This window comes from Phacochoerus africanus, chromosome 16 (assembly GCF_016906955.1).
Source record: "Phacochoerus africanus isolate WHEZ1 chromosome 16, ROS_Pafr_v1, whole genome shotgun sequence".
Taxonomy (NCBI): domain Eukaryota; kingdom Metazoa; phylum Chordata; class Mammalia; order Artiodactyla; family Suidae; genus Phacochoerus; species Phacochoerus africanus.
Genome location: NC_062559.1, coordinates 55337641 through 55356038, shown reverse-complemented (window position 1 = coordinate 55356038; position 18398 = coordinate 55337641). Strand labels below are relative to the sequence as shown.

General features: G+C 47.0%; 1 protein-coding gene across 3 annotated transcripts in view; it reads right to left on the bottom strand.

Annotated features, from left to right (window-relative positions):
• VPS41 (VPS41 subunit of HOPS complex) overlaps positions 1–18398 on the bottom strand; it is a 165496-nt gene that overhangs the window by 72701 nt on the left and 74397 nt on the right. For all 3 annotated transcript variants that reach the window (XM_047763542.1, XM_047763541.1, XM_047763540.1), the window contains 2 exons: positions 15666–15728; positions 12647–12712 (listed from right to left, as the gene is read on the bottom strand). In XM_047763542.1, the coding sequence (XP_047619498.1) occupies positions 12647–12712; positions 15666–15728 (129 nt within the window). The remainder of the gene's footprint in view (positions 1–12646; positions 12713–15665; positions 15729–18398) is intronic.

Here is an 18398-nt window from a genome sequence, read left to right as displayed (position 1 = left end):
TCTCACAAACATTCTATGCTAATGTAACTACCACAACACTGATATTTCACTGACGTTTAATAAAATCCTTTGCTTTCTTCCGGCCATCAAACCTCCTAGAGACCTACTGAGTGTGAATGTTCTACAAAGCATTTTAGGGGAAGCCACTGCGGGGACCACTTTTCAAAGCAGCTGGTTAATTTATTTGGTTCATCTTCCGCATCCTGTCATACTGAATTGTCATTATCACAAATACTGACAGCAATTTAAGCTCAATGGGAGGAACTGAAGCTCCATAAGAAAACACTGTTTCCAAGAGGTCTATTTTTTGTTGGAGAAAGTATGTTAGGGCTTGATTTCCCATAAATCCGCATTCTGGCAGTCAGCACTCTCGGTACTTATATTTCAATAGGAGCCCTCGCATCCTCAGCAATATACTTTATTCTCCCATGTTCTGTGCTGATAAATCTATCCAGTACTTTCCTACAGCACAGAGTGGGGAGGACACACATCCCACAATCTCCCACTCACGGGGTGGGATTCCTATCGGGCTGCAATAAAGCTGCCGATTCTGGGAGCATAACACCCATCATTACCCATCACCCATTCTTCCCTGATGGAGGCAAGGGAGCGTGATGGGCCCCTTTTCCATCATCTTGGGATCCTTCAAGTATATAAATCACTCAAGTCCTTCAGTCTTCCTAAACACTAGCAACACTGTCAGCTCTGAGGCTGGGGTCTAAGACTACAGGCAAGGGTGTTCCATCAGGAAGGACCGAAGGGCTTGGAGAAAAGACAAAATGCTTGGTCAGAGAGGATGCTGGAGCTTGAGATCATAAAATAGAGAAAGAAAGAAAAGCAAAGCCCAGCAAGTTAGAATGTGCCAGGTAAGACTGCCTCAGTAAAAGACACAGAGGGCAAGGGGAACGAGGGGCCGGAGGCTTGTCACGGAAGGATTTTCAATCCAAGGTAGGAGGAGATTAGGAATAAAATTTTAGGAGTTCCCACTGTGGCATAACAGGATCAGCGGCGTCCCCAGAGCACTGGGATGAGGGTTCGATCCCCGGCCTGGCACAGTGCGTCTGGGTTCAAGGCTGGACCCCTTCCCCATCAGAGCAGAGCAAACACAAAAGCCATCCATTGGGTGATTAACCCTGAACGGATGTTCTGTGAGATGAGCCAATCGCTCTCATTTTAACTACACACGACCTCAGTCACAGACGACCGTGGGGAGGTCTCTGCACAGTGAGGCTATGAAGGAGAAATACCAAGCGGCTAAGCCTTGAAGAACAGAAAGGGGCACCCGAACGCGCAGGTTTGTGGATTCGAGCAAGCACCTGACTCGACGCAAAGTAAAGCAGAGGAGGAACAACTAAAAATCAGGACGCGGCAGAAGAAACCAAGTCAGATGAACTGCTTTTAACTGGGCATCTCGCCTAGTCTTTGAGGAGGAGGCGCAGGACAGAGGTCTGGGGGCGGACTTGCATCGCGGGAGCAGTACGTCTTTGTCCGCTTTTTACGCAGTTCGGCATCTACCCGAAAGTCTCATTATGACTCCAATATAATACATGCCTCCTTAGAACAAGAATAATTATTCCAGATTTCTCCAAAATTGGAGAAAAGGCTGCAGGCTATTCAGGAAGCAGCAATAATTTGTGCTCAAACTGACAATAAATATCAAATGGACAGTCATCATTGTCCTGGCTTCTACGGTAATATTAAAAGCTGCCCCGAGCAAAGAACACAGAGAAATCACAAAAGAAGAGATATAAGTGACTAGTAAAGAAAAACACTCAAAATCACTAATAATTCAAAGAAGTTACAAAATAGAACAATGGAATCTCTTTCGCTGTATATCAGATTGGCAAATCGATACCGCGAAATGGGCCTTCGAGCGCAGCTGGTGCAAATCCGTGTGTTTTCTGGAGTGCAACTTTCCTTGGCAGTATGTGTCCTGAGCCTAAAAATCATCATCGTCTTTGACCTAGGTGTCCAATCCGGAGAATCGGTGCTAGGAAAACATTCAGGAAGCAAGATAAAAGTCCATGCCCAAAGATTTCTGGCTTCATTACAGTATGATTTATGGTGACCGAAAACCGGATACAAGCAGTAATATGAGAATGATTAGGAAAATGAAATTGACCCACAAGATGGAATACAATGTAACCACTGAAGAACATCTGAGCTAAGATTAGACTTCAATAAGGTGGGGAATTTCATATGCTTTAAGATGCGGAGTTGAAAAGGGAACCAAAATAGTTGAGATGGCTTTGTACATTCTTTTATTATTGCCTTTTATTATTAGGAAAGGCATGTTTTCTGCCCCCAAAAAGCAGAGAATAAAAGCCAATGAAGGTCAGAAAGGATGCAAATGATCCTGCCCAGATATGAGTATGTGTCAATATTACTGATATTGCTGGTCACTCGGTACACACAGCTTTCCCTGAATACTGTCACATTATACATGATTATATTTCTACCAAAGGAATAAAATCAGACTGTACATATATTTTCATAAAGTTTCTTGATAGAAGCCATCTAGAAAATGCTGGGCATTTTATCTGTCACATCAGAGCAAAGCTGGCAGGCAGGAGCTGGCCTGGCATTCGTAGCTGGGCCATAGCGTTCTCTGGGTGAATATAAATAATTTCACACAACGCCGACATCAGACAAGGCCCCCGACCATGCCATGAGGCCACTCCAGAATCACATCTGGACACAGCCTAAGTTCGAATGTTTTCCAAGCCGCAGAAATGACCCAACACTTCCCTGTCCTGACTAGCACGAGAGACGGCTGCGTCCTCGGCTGCATCCTCACCGTCTTCGCTTTGCTTTGGTCCTTCCTCCCTCTAGATAAGGTGTATGCTGATACCTGGTGATGGGGTTATTCTTGCTTCCTGAGAGCATCCGATCTAGAGCCAAGCCCTGCTTCCCTGAACCCTCTCCTACCACCTCTCATCAGCCCAAATCCCGCAATGCCCTCTTTCTAACACCCCCTCCTCCTCATGCGCCACGGGTGTGTTCCTGGAGATCTCTGGCTCCAGGGCACGGACAAGACTAACTCACCCCCACTAGATGCTGAGTTTGTTCAAATTTATACTGTCACAAACATCAGAGGAATATTGGCTGGAAAACGAGTAAGAACGCGGAAAGGAAACAAGCAAATGATGGCAGGGATGAAGCCCCAGGTGCATAAAGACAAAGGACGGCAAAATGACCCCACGGTGACACAGACACACACGTGTTCTTTCCCTCAAAGAAGGTGGGAAATGCGTTTTCCTACCAAATCACCGTCCTGACGAGTGCTCTTGCAGACTAACTGCTGTCCAGGCAGTGTCTCGCCTCTCCGCTCTTGGAAACACACCACCGTTCCCGAAATTCAGATCCTACGTGCTCACAGCACCAGCTGATGTGGACCCTCTTACCAAGGTGTGTTCAAGAGACAAAACTGTTCAAGCCAAACAGTCCTGTGAAATAACCGTGATTCAGTCTCTACTGGTGACGCCAACTTATAACTGCCGCAACGCTGACCCCCTTGCAACAGAGAGCCTTATCTTAAAAAAAGAAAAGGGAGGAAAAGCTTCTCAAAGTTAATGACAGTTAGCTATACAGCCTTATCTTTTAAAATTTTTATTTTTTTTTATTGTGGTATAGTTGATATGCAAGGTTGTATTAGCTTCCGGTATACAGCAAAGTGATTGAGCTAGATAGAGAGGGAGGGAGGGAGGGAGATAAATTCTTTTTAGATTCTTTTCCATTATTGGTCATTGCAGGGTATTGCATATAGCTCCCTGTGCTACACAGCCTTATCTGAGGGGGGGAGGAGGGAGAGCACTCCCGAGTGCTAAGCGGAGTTTACTGGTATTCAAGGCTACAGGAAAGCAGGATGGGAACCTCGAAAGCAAACAACGATTCTTGTACAGACAGCAGCTACTTCAAATACTTAGGAACAATCACAGCTCTCTCAACATGCAGAGGAAGATATTTCAGCAAGGAGCCAAGGACGGTTTGATTGCTCCAAGACGGCAGATGGTAAGCAGAACGTCAGAATCCAGAGGGAAGCTGCAAACAATATGGAAGTATTAGCTGAACTCATTAAAGAAAAAAGGCTTCTGTTCTCAACAGGTGTTTAATGGCTGTGAAACAAGGGGGAGTGAGCGAAGCGAATGCGCTTGGCCATGGATCCATCTCGAGGATGCCGGGAGGTCTACCTACTCACGTGAGAAAAAAAAAAAAAACAAAACAATGTTTGAGGCAATGAAATTCACTTTGAAAGCAATGTGCAATGGCTGTTTTTGAGACTGAAAATGATTTCTATTTTTGGCTTCAACTGGGCCGGTACATAGAGGAAACTGCACCCAAGTGCAGTTTTATCTCACGGCTCTTTTACAACTTGGTTTTACGTGCCTCACAAACACTGGGAAAAGTGACGTTGTGTTACTTACTATTAGTTGGTGGTTTTGAATCAACTTTGGTGTGTTTACAGCATGAGATGAATTTCTAGGAATGGGACCACAACTTACACCAGTGTGGCTAGTAGAAACGAGGGGTTTGTTCACAATGGTTCTACATGCAACTGCGAGGACATAAACTTGGTGGTTGCCTGGGGAGTAACGTCTGAGAAAAATCTGCATGTAGAAAAGCTGCCTGAAATCAAGCATTATTATTCTTGTTCTTATTGGAGAATTATTATTGTCAAGATCCACCGGTTGGTCAGCAGACCATGTGGGGTAACGGATGTCAAACCTTTTTAACCCTGAGAACCCATTTCCATCTGACCAGGAGATAAGCAGACACATAAGGAAGCACCTCTATATTTCAGTGCAGTACCAGGCTGCCTGGATTCTAAAAAGATTTGCATTATTATAAAAAGCTGCTCTGCTGCATTTCTTCCAAAAAGAATTCCAAATGCAATGCACTGTTTGCTGATCATTGTTGGCAACTGAGAAGCTAGTTGATGCTACTATCTCGGTCCTCCGAGCAAAACTGGCCACAAGCCTTCAGCCCTGAACAGTGAAGCGCTTTCCTCATTTCACGCACGCAGGTCCCTGCCTCGTTTGCTGACTGACATTTTCCTGCTTACAAAGCAAGCTGTCCCTGCAGCCGGGTCCCCTCATTCTAGCCCACCACAATGCCAAACAGCTGACTGCCTCGTTTCTAGAAGTGAACTCTGATGCAAAGAGCATCGTGACAAATAATTTGTCAAAGGAGGAGAACCAGTTATTATGACGTGTATTTCAAGTTCAAAGGTAAAGGCCACAAGGAGCTCAAGTTCCCCTGCTGACAGAGGAAGGTGAGCAGTTCAAAAAAGAAAAACAACCCAGACAAGATCTGCTTGGCAGACTTATTTCTAAGGAAGATACCTAATTGCTATGCTCACACATTAGAATTCTTGCTACACAAGGAGGTTGCAGTTAAAAAAAAAAAAAAAATCCATCGATTCACGTGTTTGAAAGCTCTCTCCAATGGCATTCTTAAGAGATGTGCTCTTTCTTTTCCTTTCTTTTTCAACATGGAAACAAAACAGAATTTAGAATAAGCTTTCTATGCTCATGTGTCAAGTCGTAGAGTCCATGAATCCAGCCATGGCATTCAACTACTAAGAAGTTACCTTGAAAAGCTAAAATAAAAGTTTATGCCAGACAGAACTATAGCCTCCTCTTCCTGGTCCCAGGTGGATAAGGGGCTCTCTTGAAAGACCTGAGAAGCTGGAACCTTAAAAAGGAAATAAATGTGTCAAATTCCAGTTTCAGGTTTTTTCTGCTACAATGCTGTTTTGTGGCACTGTTCTGATTACTTAAAAAATGTTTTTCCAGGAATCAAAATTTTCTAATACAATCAAATCAACTAAAATATTAAAGCAGACATCTCTGCCAAGTATTATGAAATAACATCACGAATATCTATCTCATTGCAGGACATCCATCTTTCCTAGTTCATTTCCGCAGCTGCTGTGCTGTTTTCATCACTGCTTACAGAAGCTGGCATATAATTCCAAGATGCGTTCAGCTGTCAGTCTGGGGAAGATCAGTGTTCTTCAGGGTTAAGGATGCCTTTTTCCCACATCACACCTTCCTCTGGCTAGTCCTTGCTCCAATTTTTTCTGTTTCTTCTTAGGGACACAGCTGTGGATATGGACGTTCCCAGGCTAGGGGCTGAATTGGAGCTGCAGCCGCTGGCCTCTGCCTCAGTCACAGCAACAACAGATCTGAGCCGTATCTGAGACCTACACCACAGCTCACGGCAATGCTGGATCCTTAACCCACTGAGCAAGGCCAGGGATCGAACCTGCATCTTCACGGATACTAGTGGGGCTCATAACCTGCTGAGCCACACCAGGAATGCCCCCAATTTTTCCTTTTTTATTGAAGATAAAATTATTTCTTGAAGGCAGGAAGTCATAACCTCTCAGTATAGGGTATTTGTCTTTGCCCCCCCCCCCCCATATGATCTGCTATCTACTCTAAACAGAGAAGTCTTGCAGCATATGATTATTGCCAGGTTATCACCATTTGCTAGATGGTGGACTCTACACACCTGTTCTGCTTAGTGGATGGTGCTGGTTGAAAACTGCGGTTGGAATGATCGGAGTTGTGATTGGGGCAATGCAGTCTTTGTTTTTCTCATTTTTTCAAAGGAATAAAATGCCATAATTCTGTTTCAAGAAATTTTTTAAAAAGTAGTTCATCTTAAAAATTTTCTAATGCCTTAAAAAAGAAGAGTCTTTTCACAATAGCATCTTTCTTAATATTAAAAAACATTATAGTGTAGTTGATTTACAGCGTTGTGCCAGTTTCTGCTGCACAGTGACCCAGTCGCGCGCGCGCACACACACACACACACACACACACACACACACACTCTTTTTCTCATCCTGTCTTCCATCATGTTCTCTCACGAGAGACTGGGTATGTATGGTTCCCTGTGCTGCCTGGCAGGACCTCATGTCGTCTCCATTCTAAATGTAATAGTTTGCATCTGCTAACCCCAAACTGCCCCTCCAACCCACTCCCTCCCCCTCCCACTTGGCAACCACAGGTCAACTCTGTGTCCCTAAGTCTGTTTCTGTTTTGTAGATAGATTCATTTGTGCCACATTTTAGATTCCACATATGAGTGATATCATATGGTTTCTGTCTTTCTCTTTCTGACTTCACTTAGGATGAGAATCTCTAGTTGCATCCATGTTGCTGCAAATGGCATTATTTTGTTCTCACAATAGTATCTCTTTCTTTACGTTACCTTCCAAAAGCCTTTTTCTTAGTTTTTAAAATCAAAGTTGCATTCTTTAATAAAATCAGAAATATTTCCTGAAATATCTTCAACTGAACAAATCTATTTTAAAAGAGAGAACACCCTAGTGCCAAACTCGTACAGCGCAAGTGATCTCTGAAGGTGCATACCATACACAGAGCGAAGGAAGAACTCTCTCTGGAGAGTTTTTCAGAAGACATCAGGCTGGTGCCCATACCGGAAATCTCCAATTTAACGCTACACAAAGAAATCACTATAGTTTAGTGAATAAACACTACTTTTTTACCACTCATAAAAGACTTATTTATATAATAAACTTTCATGAATCCAGAGAAATCAGTCAATAGCCTGTATGTTACAAATCCCTGAAGAAGGCACACTTATATACCAGTGTTTCTTAAACCTCTACGTTAAGCAGGAGAAATTATGATGGCTTTTAAAGGGAAAGAACTCAAAATAATCAGAATATCTTCCAAAGAGTTAATCTGTTGGTCATCCCATAAGTAACTGTAGCAAAATTAGTGGCTCTAAACCTACATGGGGTACAAGGACAGATACACAGATCAACAGAACTGAAAGTCTAGAAATAAATCCCAACATTTACAGTTAACTGATTTTTGACAAAGGGCCCAAGACAATGGCAAAAGAACAGTCTTTTCCACAAATGGCACTGGGACAACTGGATATCCACGTGCAAAAGGATGACTTGAGACCCACCCATACGCCATGCACAAAAATTAACTCAACGTGGATTGAGAGCTGAATTTTGAAGGTTAAAACTAGAAAACTCTCGGAAGAAAACATAAGCTTAAATCTTCATCCCTGGATCTGGCGATGACGTCACAGATCCAATACCAAAAGCACAAGCATCAAAGGAAAAAAGAACACACTAATACATAAATGGCCTTCCAGCAAAATTAAAGATTTTTGTACTTCAAATGACACCATCAATGAAGTAAAAAGACAACTCATGGGCGAGGAGCAAGTATTTGCAAATCACACATTGAAAAGGGACGTGAATCCAGAATACATACAACAATTTCACAACTGCGTCATAAAGACAAAGAACCCAATCAAAGAATGCGCAAAGAAGTCTGGGGTGAGTAGGGGCAAACTATTCCATTTAGGATGGCTAAGCAATGCGGTCCTACTGCGCAGCACAGGGACTCTATCCAGTCGCTTGTGATGGGCCTGACGGAAGATGACATGAGAAAGAACCGGCCCCTGGATCTGTAACTGGGTCACTTGCCTGTGCAGCAGAAATTGACAGAAACCGACAACGTAAATCAACTATAGTAACTTTTTTCTTTAAAATGGCCAAAGAATTTGAATAGATAGTTCACCAAAGAAGACCGGCAAATAGCCAATAAGCACATGAAAAGATGCTCAATATCATTAGTCATTAGGAAAATGCAAGTCAAAATAAAAATGAGACACCACTTCCCACTCGCCAGATGGCTACAATCAAAAAGACAGATAAAAATGAGTGTGGGCTGGGAGCTTCCCTCGTGGCTCAAGGCAACAAACCCGACTAGGATCCATGAGGACATGGGTTCAATCCCTGGCCCCAATCAGTGGGTTAAGGATCCAGCACTGCCGTGAGCTGTGGTGTAGGTCCCAGATGCAGCGTGGATCTGGCATTGCTGTGGCTGTGTGTAGGCAGGCAGCTGTAGCTCTGATTCTACCCGTAGCCTGGGAACTTCCATATGCCCTGGGTGCAGCCATAAAATAATAAAATAAAATAAAATTTTAAAACAAAAATGAGTGTGAGTGAGAATGCGGAGAAAGTGAAACCCTCCCACACTGCCGGGGCAATGTCTGATGGTGCAGGCACTTTGGAAAACAGTGTGACAGCTCTGCAAAGTGTTTAACACAGAGTTACCACATGATCCAACCATTCCACACCTGAGGAATGAAAATACATGGCTGCATAAAACGTTAGACATGCATGTTCACGACAGCATTATTCATAATGGTCAAAGGCGGAAGCGGCCCAAATGCCCATCAGCTGATAAATGCTAAATAAGTTACATCCACACAGTGAAATATAATTCCGCCATAAAAGGCATGAAGAACCAAGACATGCCACAACACGGCAGCACCTGGAAAGCCAAGGAAAGGAGCCAGAAACAAAGGCCCCCACTTGGTGTGTGATTCCATTTACATGAACTGACCAGGGCTTAATGAAATAGCCCCATCAGGCAAACCCACGGAGAAAAGCGATACATTAGTGGTTCCTTGGCGCTGGAAGCAGGGGAGGGACAGGAGGTGACTGCGACCGGCACGAGGTTTCCGCACTGGGGTGACGAAAATGCTCTAAACCTAGATGACCGTGCCGGCGGCAGGGGGTGGTAACGCCCGAGAAACCACGGAACTGCACCCTTTCAACTGTGCCCTGTGGCACGCAAACCACACATCGATAGAGCAGTTAAAACATCTAGAAAGAAATGACTTGGCATCACTTACCTTAACATGTGGATTCTTCACTTCAAAATACCGCACATCTACTTTTACCCAGCCCGAGATCCTCAGGCCCTTTATAGCTGACACTAACCCTTTGGTGTGGCGTCTTTTCGTCTTTCAATTATTGTAATCCAGAAATTCTAACTTAACAGTACCATTTTTTAAAGGTTCTTCACCAGACGGCCTGAACTGTTTTTACTTTGTACACATGTCATTGAACATCTTTTTCGTGCTTGGGAAGAAACGTCTACACCTGCACGTCTGGAGAGGGAGCAGGAAAAAGCAGGAAAGCGACAGTCCCTCTTAGAACCACCGAACGCGGACACACTCACCAGGCCTCAGGGACGACCAAAGAGGCAAAGCAAGTCTCTGCTGCTCTCGCTTCTTCAGCTTTCAGCCAATTCCTCTCATTTCACTGCTTACCACGATGTACATCTTTGCATAAATTCCAACTTCCTCTCCTGTGACCCTGCCGGCGCCTGGATCCTGGACCTACACTGCTGTCCATACAACTGTATGGACCCGAGTCTGCTCAATGAGCTCCGGCCCCAGACAGCTGCATTCGCAAGGTCCTTCCTACCGACGTCCGTGAAGGACGTCCAGTGCTAAGCAGGAGGATGAAGAACGTGCGATTAAACGACGCAGTTACCCGGGCATCTGCAGGGCGACCAACTACCGCAGCAAACTGGACGAGGCTGCAGGTGCCCTCATGGTGGAAAGGAAAGTACCAACCACCACCAATAAGCTCACTATGAGAACACAACCCAGCACAGAAAAATCCCACCAAAGTTCGCGTCCACGGGCATCACCACCACACTACCTCTAACGCGCTCTCTTGCACCAGCACCCGCGGAACACAGCAGACAACTGCGCGAGCTCTAACTTCCGCAACCGTGAAGGGGGAGCTCAAAATGCCACCCCGCATGAGGACAATACTTAAACCAAAGTGATTTATCAATATTTTACGTTGGCAACACTTTTACGAGGCCTTGCTTTTAAGAAGGGCAGCAGACATTTCAGAAGCAGATCCTCCAGCCCCAGTCAAGCCTTCAGATGAGCACAGCCCTGGTCAAAATCTAGACTGAAATCTCTTGAGAGACCCTGAGCCAGAACCATACAGGAAAGCCAGTCTTTAATCTCTGAAACTGTGAGATAAGGAAAGTTTCTTGCTTTAGGCCCCTGAAAAATCAAACGAAACCCAGTGACCCAGCATTTTTTATCCCCATTTTTAAATAAAAAATGCATGAGTTTAAATTACACCTAAGTAATGTATGCTGTATCTCTTTAAAATTTCCTAACTAGAGAAGTGTTTAGTAAAGAAATACTTGAACAAGAAGAATTTTAAAGATACTGTTTTCAACAAAGACAAGTAAGGGAGATTTTTTTTTTTGCTTTTTTTTCTTCAGTAATGAATCAGCTGCAGGCCCAAGATATATTAGTTTAAATCCTTAATTCCCACTGATTAACCCGAGACATTTTTATATGAAGCTAACGATTCTAGAGCCCAAGGATAACAAAGAACCGTGGGGAGAGGAGGGAAGGAGCTGGTTCTTAGCCATGGTGCCGTCTTGGCTCCCTGCTGGGGAAGGAACTGGGATCTACAGGACCCGCCACTCGACCAACCGTTACACTGAACTCAAACCAGTGCTTGGCACACGTCGGCCGAGGCGGACCAGGAGGCGTTCCTGCCCCATCATCCATGGAAACAGCGGGCCAAGGGAAAAAAACAACAGACAGCTATCCTAAAACTTCAAAACCATTTGGTAGCTGAACCGCAAAGCAGCCATTCCATAGCTGCACCTGCTACAGAAATAACCAGACAGCCTCCTCCTGACCGAATGTGAAAGAACATTCAGAGTTCCAGCGCCGTGACAGCGTTTGTTAAAAAAATGGTTCTAAAAAACATCAGCGAATAAAAACAAAAAAAATCCACTTGTTCTATAAACAGATTCTTTCATTTTATTTATTTATTTTTTACTTTTTATTTTTTTGTCTTTTTGCCATTTCTTGGGCCGCTCCCGCGGCATATGGAGGTTCCCAGGCTAGGGGTCGAATCGGAGCCGCAGCCACTGGCCTACGCCAGAGCCACAGCAACGCGGGATCCCAGCCGCGTCTGCGACCTACACCACAGCTCACGGCAACACCGGATCGTTAACCCGCTAAGCAAGGGCAGGGATCGAACCCCGCAACCTCATGGATTCGTTAACCACTGCGCCACGACGGGAACTCCCCAGATTCTTTCATTTTAAAATTTACTCTATCTGCAAACATGTAAATGAACAGAAGCATTATTTTACTCTCTTATTTTTTAAATAGCACTAAGACAATAAAATATGCGCGGACCATGCCAGTAAAAAATAGCCAAAATTGTTCTAAAACTTTATCAAGTCTTGCAAGAGATTTTCTACGAGGGGGAAAAACCACTGGTTTAACCGCTCTTTTGTTATTTTCAAATGCTCCCTTTTTCTGTGGAAGGGACACCATTCCAAAGCCTAGATGGCAGTCTGAGGAACGTCCCGAGTCTGCCCTGTACCTACTCCAGAGGCCGCCGTAGGGAGGGGCCCTGGGGCCACCCTCCCCCAACAGAGGACAGGGCTCCAATTTCACCACACTGTGCTGTCTTAGATTTTCTCCTAAGGAAGGGTCAGACATTTAAAATCTGAAGGATAAATTTTGGGGTTTTTTTTTTTTGGATTTTTAGAGCTGCACCCACAGCAAATGGAAGTTCCCAGGTAGGGGTTGAATTGGAGCTGCAGCCGCTGGCCTGCACCACAGTCACAGCAACACCGGATCCTTAACCCACTGAGTGAGGCCAGGGACTGAACCCACATCCTCGTGCATACTAGTTGGGTTTATTACCACTGCGCTACCACGGGACCTCCAAGGGTTAATTTAAGAGCCAAAAGCATCCCCTCCAAGGTTGCATCCGAGGGTCAACACGCAGTGTTTACCTTCTTGCCGCCGGTCACGAACTGCTTGCAGCTGGATCTCAGGAAATGTGGATGCACGGCGATGATCTACAAGGAAACACAGACAGGAGGCGGGTCAGGAGGCACCGCGACCGCTGGGCCGCGAGCAGCAGCACCGCCTACTCCTGACCCACTTCAGAAGGGACCCGCTCAGGCCATGCTTTGCACCAACCGAGGAGGAGTCTGGCTCTGGTGTGAAAGGCCGTCTGCAAGAAGCCGGGTCCAAACTAAAAGATGAGAGGGAGCAGTTCTGGCTTCTGTGAGGGGGACCCTCGGCAGGGGCGCCCCTCTTTGGAGAGAGCAAAGAGGTCAATCACGGCAGCGAGATGTCACCAGTGGCTGGAACCGAATGCCCTTCACAGAAGAAACCCAGCGAGGGGACTCGACCATCTGCTGGTCCAGATGCCGTCCAGTGGCGGCGCCCAGAGCAGAAAGGGGCTGGCAAGGCAGCCTCGCCGGCAGCTGACAAAGTGACCCGTGGACCCTGTCACAGGACAGACCCCGGAGCTGCGGGACCAAGAGCCGCGGGCGCAGTGCCCAGGGCCTCCCCCGCACCTCTGGGCCCCGGTCCTCACGCCTCCTCCCCAATCTCCGGCCGGTCCCGGCGCGGGCTGCTCCAGCCCCCGTCACCGCTCGCCTGCCGGGGGCCTGCGGCAGGTCTGTGGCTGCGCTCAACGCCAGTCCGTCTCCGGGGTCCCCTTCCAGACCTGTCAGCCTGCCCCCTTCTAACCCCCATGTTCTGTGACGCAGCATCCTCACGGCTGCGGCTCGGGCTCCGTCCCTGGCCTGGGAACTTGCGCTCGCCACGGGCGCAGCCAAAAACCCAAAAAACCAAACCACTTGGCTAATCCATCCCAGACCCTAATGGCATCATTTACGCAGGCTACTGTTGCACACTTACACCTTCTCACGAGAGCCCTTTCGTTCTCTCGCACCGCACAGCCCTAGACAGCACAGCTCTGCCAGGTGCCGTGCGCCTCAACCGCAGGACCGACCCTTCCTCCTCTCCGCCCGGGAGCCAGCACAGATGCCAGGCTCCCTGCCCTGGATGGCGGCTCCCTTGCGGCCCAACCGAGCAACACTTGTCTCACGGCTCGATCCAAGGCCTCTCCCCTCCCCACGCGGTGGATCCCAGCCCTTAGCGCCGCCCCTCGGGACGTGCTCCCTTTCTCTTCTTTTCAACCTGTCCCCCTCTGCTGACTTGTTACCACCCACCGAGACACGGTGGGCAGAAATCCCCCGGAACCCCGGCCCTCCCTGCATCGAGCAGGTGCACCTCCCGCCCTCGTGACCTGATTTTCTGAGAAGGGTCTACACTGCTTGTTTCCACTTCTTCAGCTTCCTGTGACTCCCCGATACGTGCTGAGCCTCCTGCTCTCAGGCTGCTCTCGTGAAGGTGCTGTGGGCCCCAGTTCCCAACAAAGCGCCCCGCTGCAGCCCTCACCTCACGGGATCGGGGAGCCCCTTTCACGTGCTACCCACACCTTCTTTCTGGAAACGCCCTCTCCTCTGGCCTCCCGGACACCCCTCTTCCAGACCTCCTCCCAGCCGCACCTCGTTCTTGGATTCCTCGCTGACCGCCCAGTCCCGCTTCCTGAATCTTTACATCAGTTCCGAGAATGTCACCAGCAGCCCTCTCTGCTCCCTCTGTGGCTGGGTCCCAGCTTTAAAGCAATTGCATCTCACGCCGCCACCGTCAGCAAGTTGGTGGTTTTAGGGCCCATCTCCACGCTGAGCTCCCCGTTCACGTATTCAAAACCCCACAGCATTTCCAGCGGATGTGCCGCAGTTATCCAGACTCAAGACCTAAGCGGCCACGTCCTTCCTCAAACCAACCCCCACCGCAACCGAGGGCGCCCCACACACCACCGCCTAAGCAAGAGCCTGGATGCACCCTCAGCTCCCCGATCTTTCATCACGCTCGGCCGAGCCATCCCTCAGGCTTATTACGTCTGCCTCCTCCAGGCCTTTTCAATTCATTCCTTCGGCTCCACGTGAATACCGGCCACTGCTCTCTTCACTGAGCTCCTGTAACACCCGGCCCAGGGTTCAGCGTTAACCTGCTGCATTGTCTCCCGTGCCCAGCCACTCTCCTGCTCAAATCCTCCTCCGTTCTGGCAGGGCTGGCTTCCTAAATACACATCAGATCCTATCTCTCCTTTACCTGGCGATCAATAAGCGTCTGAATAAACACACACAAAAAGAATGGCCTCTTCTTTAACGGCGGCCGTAATAGCCACGCAACCACCACCACTGTTACCTGAAACTGGTCCTCCCGCCTCACGTCTGTCAGCCCGCCCGTCCATACTGTGTGCAGCTGCCCTATTAGTCTTCCTTAGGCTTAGCTCCGTGTACGCCACTTCCTTGCTCTTCAACGTTCAATAACTTCTACTTATCTACCAGACGGAGTCCAAATTCCTTAGCCTGAATACAAAGCCAGCCTCAAGCTGCCTGCCCAGCTCTTCTGCCCCGTCCGTATTTTATGCACCATCTACACTGGCCTGTGCGCCACTTCCTCAACACAATGTGAGCGTCCCGGCCTCTCGTCTCTATCACACTGCTCTCCACACGTGCAAAGTCAGCTTTTCTCCATCCGCCCATCCTGTCCATTCATTACAGTCAGTCAATCACTTCACCTGTGAAGTCATCACTAACCAAGAACGGCTATAAGTAACTTTCCACAGCTTTAGACTCCTTAATACTATTTTTACCTCTTTGGGTCTTTAATCACAGACTCCGTGTGTGTGTGTGTGTGTGTGTGTGTGTGTGTGTGTGATCCTCACCTACTACGACAAGAGATTCCTGAGGACAGACTGAGACCACAGCCACGTCATATACGCCCTGTGCCCCTTCTAGCATCAAACAGTATCTGCACATTGAAAGGGATGCACAGACGCCTACTGGCAAATTTAACGCGAGACTGGTAGGGCTCAAAGTATTGCCATCTTATTGTCTTTGTTGAGAAACTCCTTCAAAAAATTAAAACGAACTGGATACTTACTTTAATGGGACAGTCGAAAGTCTCATGAAATTCTTCTCCAGAATACAGTCCAAACACCTGAACCTAAAAAACACATGGATCCTGTGAGTTCACCGTGACAGTAACAGAGAAGGCTGCGGACTCGGTGAGAAACACACTCTCAACAAAAAAAGACGACCACGGAGTCATCGCTGGCCCTTGTGATCCCATTAAATATTCAATGCACCCAATTCCATCAGGGTGAGAATACGCCACTGCAATTAAGTTCATGCAGGCATCTCATGCACAGAGTTCCCTCTGCACACCACAAATGTTTTATCAAATGGACGCTGACTTTAAAAATGAAATAGACATGAGCAAGTTATTCATACTCTTATCAACTTCCCATAGGCTGTTTCTAAAAGGAGTTATTTATTCCTTCCCCTGACAGAAAAGGGACCATGCAGGTCAAAGCAGCAGCGAGAGATCAGGTGAGCTGAGCGGCACTCCATTTGCAATCTTTTCCTGAATCTGCTGAGAAGACAGGCATGTAAGATTCACATTTCTAATTACCAGCGCCTCCCTCAAAGGAGTTTAATCTTTTCCCTCAACGCTTTATTTTTTAAATGGAATAATATACATGTTCAGCTGAATAATAAAGACAAGGGAAGGTATAGATTTAGAGCTTGACAGATTTTTATGACAGGAACCCATCCCTGCGACGGCCACCCAGGTCACGACGGAGACTGAAGACGCATCTTTGCGCCTCGTCCCGTCCACGTGCAGCCTCACCAACGAGCCGCCCTCGGAAATCTGTCACCACAGGTAAGCTGTGCCGGTGTTTGGACTGCGCTGTGTTTGGACTCTATGTAAGCAGAATCGCAAACGCTTTCCCTGGCTTCTTTCACTAGCCGTTTTCTTGCTGGCATCTATCCTCACTGTTAAGAACCGTGATAACTGGTTCTCTGTCACTGCCACATAGTATTTCATGGTATTTCACTGCAGTTTGTATCCATCTTCCCGGATCATTTGGCCTGTTTCCTGATTGAGGCTATTACGAACAAGGCTGCAGCGACACTCTTTACAAGTCCTCTGCTACCTGGACACGCCCAGCTCTGAAGGAGGTGTACGCAGGAATGGAACTGTCGAGTCACAGGCTATGCATTTGTTTGTGTCTCTACCAGAAAGCCAAACTCTTTCACGAGGTTGTTCTGATCAATTACACTCTCACCAGCACAGCCTACGAATTCCAGGAGCTCTCGAACCCTTGGAAATAGCTGCTAGGGACACGGAGAACTATTCCCCCCGACTTGTGAGGTCTCACGCTTTTTTCCAGTCTCCAGAAGAGTGGTCTTAATTTCTGTCTAGGTTTTGTAAGACTTCACCTGTGAAGCCATCGGGTCTAATGGCTCTAAGTGAGAGAGGTTTTAATTACAAATTTAATTTTAAAAACAGACATGAAACTCCCCAGACTTCTGATTTCTTCTTGTTTTAATCTTAGTAAGTGGTTGAGTGGTTCATCTTGCAAGTTCCAAGAGGAAAATGGGCTCATGCTATGACATAATTTTTGGAGATAAATCCTTTCTTTAAACTATAAAATCTTCAGACCATTCCATTTGTCTTGTGACTGCTGTTTTCACATCCTTGTGCCAAGCAGCACACGGTACAGTGTAACACAGAGGGCATCTGGTTCACCCTGAGGCAGGCTGTTAAACTGTATTCCTGACATGGCAAGTGCACCCAGGCCCCACGACCACCCTGCCTCCCACAGTTCAGAGGGCATCACATTACTGCTTTTACATAAACGTATGAGCAGAGGATACGCTGAACTTCTTACAGAACCGCGGCTGACACGCTCCAAGGGAAAGCGCTGCATTCGGAGATTTACCGGATGATCCCAAGGAAGCCGAGAACACGGGGCCAAAGACCGACAGGGACTGGATCACCCGACTCTCCACGGAGTCGATCAACGAGCCGTCAGCTTCCCAAGGTTACATCGCTGTAAACTCACACTACTCCAGGAAGTCCACAATCTCCGCACGTAAAAGCCGCTTCTGCTTACTCTGACAATGTCACTGCCAGCAGGGTCTTGTTTCACTCCCACCAAGAACTTGGACCCCTGAAGGTTTCCACGTGCTTTACTTAAATGCATGGTTAAGAGCCCTGGATGCTAATGGCCACACTCCACCCTAGACAAATTAAACTTTCTGCTGGGGTCAAATGAGGTATAATTTTTCAGGTGGATCATATTTTTTCACTCACACTATGGTCAACTTCCAACTAGGAACCTTAGTTCCTCTTAGGTCTAAATTTTTTTCGCTGTAATTTGATTCAATTTTAACCAATGGGAAAGCCTTGGTTAAAACTGCGGGAGACACAGCTCAATCTCTGGGCTGAGATTCCAATCGGAGAGTGTATTTCCCGCTTTTCACTAACATCTTCTCAAAGGTGTGATGTTACTGCTTCGGTTGGGCAAGGAAAAAACTTTCTGGAAAAGTTATCTACTAAAATGGTCAATATCAGGAGTTCCCAACAGGGCTCAGTAGTAATGAATCTGACTAGGATCCATGAGGACGAGGGTTTGATCCCTGGCCTCTCGCAGTGGCTTAAGGATCCAGCATTGGCCGCAAGCAGCAGTGAGGTTACAGATGTGGCTTGGATCTAGCCTTGACTGTGGCTGTGGCCTGCAGCCCGCGGCTCCGATTCAATGCCTAGCCTGGGAACTTCCATATGATGCAGGTGTGGCCTAAAAAGAAAAAAAAGAAAAAAAGTTGT